At 38.1% G+C, this 5,087-nt stretch overlaps 1 protein-coding gene across 1 annotated transcript in view; it reads right to left on the bottom strand.

Annotated features, from left to right (window-relative positions):
* LOC107613169 (BEL1-like homeodomain protein 1) overlaps positions 1-4,071 on the bottom strand; it is a gene marked incomplete in the record, with an annotated part of 4,254 nt that extends 183 nt beyond the window's left edge. The window contains 6 exon segments of the mRNA XM_016315032.2: positions 5-1,013; positions 1,385-1,445; positions 1,525-1,898; positions 2,557-3,470; positions 3,571-3,599; positions 3,801-4,071. Of these exon segments, the coding sequence (XP_016170518.1) occupies positions 129-1,013; positions 1,385-1,445; positions 1,525-1,898; positions 2,557-3,438 (2,202 nt within the window).

Genomic DNA, 5,087 nt, shown 5'->3' with positions numbered 1-5,087 from the left:
AATAAATATACCAGAAAAAAGAATACAGGAATATATAAAGTTTCATCATGGCAATCCAAGTGAGTGTATAATATGTAAACCATTGTGCCTTTTCCTTGCGGTATCCATAACTATGTATGAGTTTGTGATCAAGCCACAAAATCATGCAATAACTGTGCAGCAAACCTCTTTCTGTTCTGAATGTCAATGCTTTCATAGGTAGGTCCAGGGTGAGAAGAACTTGGATTGTTGATCACACAAAACTCATTGCCATTGTTTCCAATCTCAAGTCTCCTTCCCAAACTATGCATATTCTGTGGAAGAAATCCATGTTGAGTTGCGGAGATAGGAACAGTGTTGTCGTTGTGTGGAAGCCCCAGGGTGAGAGACACACCATTGTTGCCTTGGAACCTTGAAGAACCTAATTGATGATGATGATGATGATGATGATGATCAGTGACATTACTGAACCTGGTTCCAATGTCTTCCATTGAGAAAGCTCCATAACCAGTGATACTATTGGGTTCTCTATGATGATCCCCATTGATGTGCTTCATTTCCATGTCCACTGAGAGGATACTACTTGGGGAGTTATGCATAATTTCGGAAGCGTTTCTAGCCTTGTTTGGGCTCCTAATTTGCATGTCAGAGGAACCTGCAAGATGGAAACCGCTGTGGGATTGAAGGGATCCTACTCCTCCACCCATGGGAGAAGTGGACAACGAAGAATTCACCGAGATCTCGCCGGCCCCCGTTGGAGAGCTGTTGTTGTTGAAGCATTCTTGTTTTGATTGATGAAGAACTTTTATGGGATCAAGAACTGGATTATTATTATTGTTATTATTATCTGGAGCTCCATTATTAGTAGTAGCATTTGAAGCTGAACCTAACTCCTTGCTTGATTCCTTTGATCTCTCTGAACCGTTGTTGTTGTTGTTGTTATTGATTTCTTGCTCCTTCACTTCTTCCATGTACATTTCCTCAACCATTGGTTTCCATAGCCGAACCCGGGCATTGATGAACCAGTTAGACACCTGCATCCACATTCATTATATTGCTGTTATTATCTTGTAAGAATAAATGACTATTTGTACGTATAAAAGATAAAAATGCTGACATATGTACCCACACTAGATCGAAACTAAACTTGTACCTATGTAAGATGTCTTCTGTATGACAAAAGTACCATACGTGGTACTCCAATCCTCTAAAGACAAGATAATTTTATCACACAGAAAACATCTTGCGTGGGTACAAGTTTAGTTTTAATTTAATGTGGATACATATATCAGCGTTTTCATCTTTTATAAATACAAATGATCATTTATTCTATCTTGTAATGTAAGTAAACAAAAGAGTCAACATTTATTTCATGTTGAAATCTCTTGATGAAACGTATGCATACCTGGCTCCTAGTAAGTCCAGTTTGCTTTGCTAGCATAACTTTATCAGAGTCCTTAGGATAACTGCAAGGTGAAAATTGAAATGAAAACTGTGATGATTAAGTTGATGGATGGCAATGATGATGTAAAGGAGATAACTTACGGGTGAAGGAAATGCTCAAAAAGCCATGCACGAAGAATTGAAACAGCGCGTTCAGGTAAGCCTCTTTGTGGCCTCCAAGCATTGGGTTGAATCATTCCAAGTTGCTGCAGTGCCCTTTGTTGGCGAAGATGGTGATCCACATACCTAAGCCTCGAACCTTCTACCTTAGCTCCTAAGCAATCATCCTCTCCCAATGTCTTGCTTGTTGCTCTTATCTGTGAAGATATCGCATCCTTAAGGCACCGGAATTGCTTCGAGATTGTCTTTAGGGCTAGCGACGTGTACGATTTCGCCGCCCCGAAACCCGCCGCTTGCTCAAACGATGATATCACAACTTGCATTTGGTGGTGGTATTGCCGGTACCTTTGTTCCACCTGCATATATTTTATTTAATAATGTTCCTTAAAGATGAACCATGAAAGGACAATGACAGAAATTAAAGGTAAGAAAATTGGACCCATATTTGTGTAGTAGTATTACTTTAACTCTCTCATAGATGTCCATCCAATATCACAATCAGTAATATATATGGGTTTTTGGATTTTCCAGATGGGTCCAAAACACAAAAATTATTATATTCTCTGACACACTATCTACTACTCATCAACACATTACTTTCCTTTTCCTCTCTACTACCTATATTTATTTTTAGGACAAGTTAGAACTGAAAACGAGTGTGTGTGTGTTAGTTAGTTCCTGTCAGTTTCACTACCACTGTCACATTCTTGATTATTCCTCCAAAAGCTGATCGATGAATCACGCATACATTACTTGCTCACATTGAATGATGACAACAAAAACCAAAAACCAATTATTATTACCCAATATACTACTAATTAATTAAGTAGTACACTGTTAGTACTTACCATATACATATACAAGATCCAACACATGACTAATTATTAAATAAACAGAAAGAGCAAAATGGAACAAGAAAGGAAAGAAGATATGCATGTTTTTCAGTAAAAACTAGAAGACAATAATAAATAATTGAGAAGATGAAATAATGTTATAGATATTTATTATTACTACCTCATCGAGCATGCAGACAAGCTTGGATTTCTTCATCTGAAGCTCTTGTCTCTGAGCAGTCGTGAGTTCAGCAACATGCTTCCCGGCGTCACTGTTCTCTCCGCCGCAGACGCCGCCGCCACTGGATCCTTCACCGACGCCAGAATTTGATTCCCTATTGGGCTTCACCTTCTCTGCGAACTCCTCCTTTGAAATTCCCTTATTGCCCACGTTCATCACCTCGTCAAGAAGCTCCTGTGCGGCTTTCAGGTACTTTGATCCCAACAGAACACCCTGCACGCCCGAGATCCCGTTCGACGCCGATGACGGCGAGTTACCGACACCTCCGGCAACGGCAACTTCAACCTCGCCGGAGAGAGACCTATAGGTACCTGTTTGTTGCTGTTGCTGCTGCTGCTGCTGCTGTGAGGAGAGGCTGAGCGACAAGCCCTGCTGAGTAGGCCGCCGGAAACCCATGTCGGCGCCTCCGGAGCTGCTGGACGGCGACGGTTGAGGCTGGTCGACCACAGAGCCCCACAGATTGTACTGCACGCGCGGCGCAGAGAAGCCGTGGAAAGTGGGCGGGGCGGTAGCCGTGGCGATGTCGTGGTGTCCGAAGAGAGAGGCCCGGGAGTTGTCGTCGGAGTTGGGAAGTCGATGAATGAGTAGTTGGTGGTGTGGTGGAGGGGGCGCGTGGGATAAGTTGGCGAGGTTGAGCGCGTGGGCTTGGTGGTTAGGATTAAGAAGAAGCATGTTTTGCGTCGGCGCGTCAGAATAGGGCACGTGGTGGTAGTTTGGGTTCATAAGGTAAAGTGTCTGCAAGCCACCATCTGCACCAGAAGCGGAAGCTGAAGGCGAAGAAGATTGCATTTCAGAATTGCTTCCATGAAAGTACGTTGCCATCTCTGATCTCAAATTCTTATTCTCTCTCCCCACTGTACGGACAAACATTTAAACTTTCTATTATTACTTCTCTGCACCACAATCATTATTTATAAAAGCATATTATAATATATTAATTAATTGATCCAGTACCAATAATATTGGGTTGGGCTTCACAGATCCTGAAAACAAAAAGGCAAAGATGAAATATTATTAGAATATAATTTTTTAAGGGGATCTGAATTGAAATTTGATGGTGAAAAGAGAAACAAAAGGAAATAAACAATAGAGAAATAATGGAAACAGATCCATCAAGATATAGATAGATATATGTATGTGCAGAAGAAATAATATAAAGAGTTTGGAGTGTGTTGTTTTCATACCATAAAATAAATAATAATGATTGATGATCTTTAATCTTCAAGGTAGAAAGCTGCTATCTAAGCTTAGACAAACTAACTATGTTTCCATCATCATCATCATCATCGCCCAAAAGAAAATTAAAGCTTCACCTTTTGCTTTCACAGTAGTAAGGATTGGATTTCGGATTATTCACTCGCCATAGTTTTCAACTTCTTCTCTTGCTTCAATTCCTTCCTCTAAACTCTACTCTCTCTTTCTCTCTCTGTGCAACACCAAGGGAAATTTTCTAAAGTGATTTATATAATAATATATTTTTTAAAAAAAGACAAGTGAGTGATTATTATTAGTGATGACTGGTGACTTTAGTGGCCCGTTTTTAATTAAAAATCTAATTAATATAATATGGAATTGACCTCTATGTATTTATCAACAATAATAGACAGCTCGAAAGTAATTTTCTTGTATTGTTGTACACATTCAGCTACAGCGTTCGCTATGTGCGTCTTATCCTCCACACTTTTTTCTTTTTCTTTTTTTTTTTAAATTTAATTTTTTGGGTGCGTGTCTGTTTGGTATGCATAAAAAAATTAGAAAAACCTCATTCATAGCTAGACATGAATCCACTCTACTCTTAGCTAGATTGTTTCATTATCATAAAAACCCTAATCAGCCCTCCAAATCCGCACTTAACTTATTCAAATTCAATACATGATTTATCACTTCTACGATATACATAATAGAATAATTTAATTAACAACTAACCATGTTAAATAATAAATATATTAAAATCAGATACTAAAATTAATAATCAGTATAATATATATTAAAAATAAATTAAATTATATATAATGATTGATTTTGGTGTGTTTAACAAAATAAAATGTTTATGATTAGAGCATATTGCCACTAATTAACAAAACTCATCATCTTCACACAATACGTTATACACGTACGGATGATACACTAATAAGAAAATAAACATGCACCACATAAAATTAATTAGCTAATAAATAAATAAATATTCTAGCTAGCAATGCAACATATGAGCTACAAAATCGTCCCCACAAAATGTATGTGTTACAGCATGAGAGGTCGCACCCACCAATGAATTATTATCTATGTTTGGAAAGGTAAAATAAAAAGCAGGTTTCAGATTAATTGCATTGTCGGTCCCTAAAATATCCTGCTATCTACAACTTGTAATTTCGTCATTTACAACATTTGCCTCGCAATATCTATTTCAGCCATAATAAAATGCACAAGATATACTATTTTTTTATCGGTAATAATAAGAGACAAAAAAAAAA

The sequence above is a fragment of the Arachis ipaensis genome, chromosome B08, assembly GCF_000816755.2.
Source record: "Arachis ipaensis cultivar K30076 chromosome B08, Araip1.1, whole genome shotgun sequence".
In the NCBI taxonomy this organism is placed as follows: domain Eukaryota; kingdom Viridiplantae; phylum Streptophyta; class Magnoliopsida; order Fabales; family Fabaceae; genus Arachis; species Arachis ipaensis.
The sequence above is the reverse complement of the archived record's forward strand: the minus strand, read 5'-3'. Positions and strand labels throughout refer to the sequence as shown.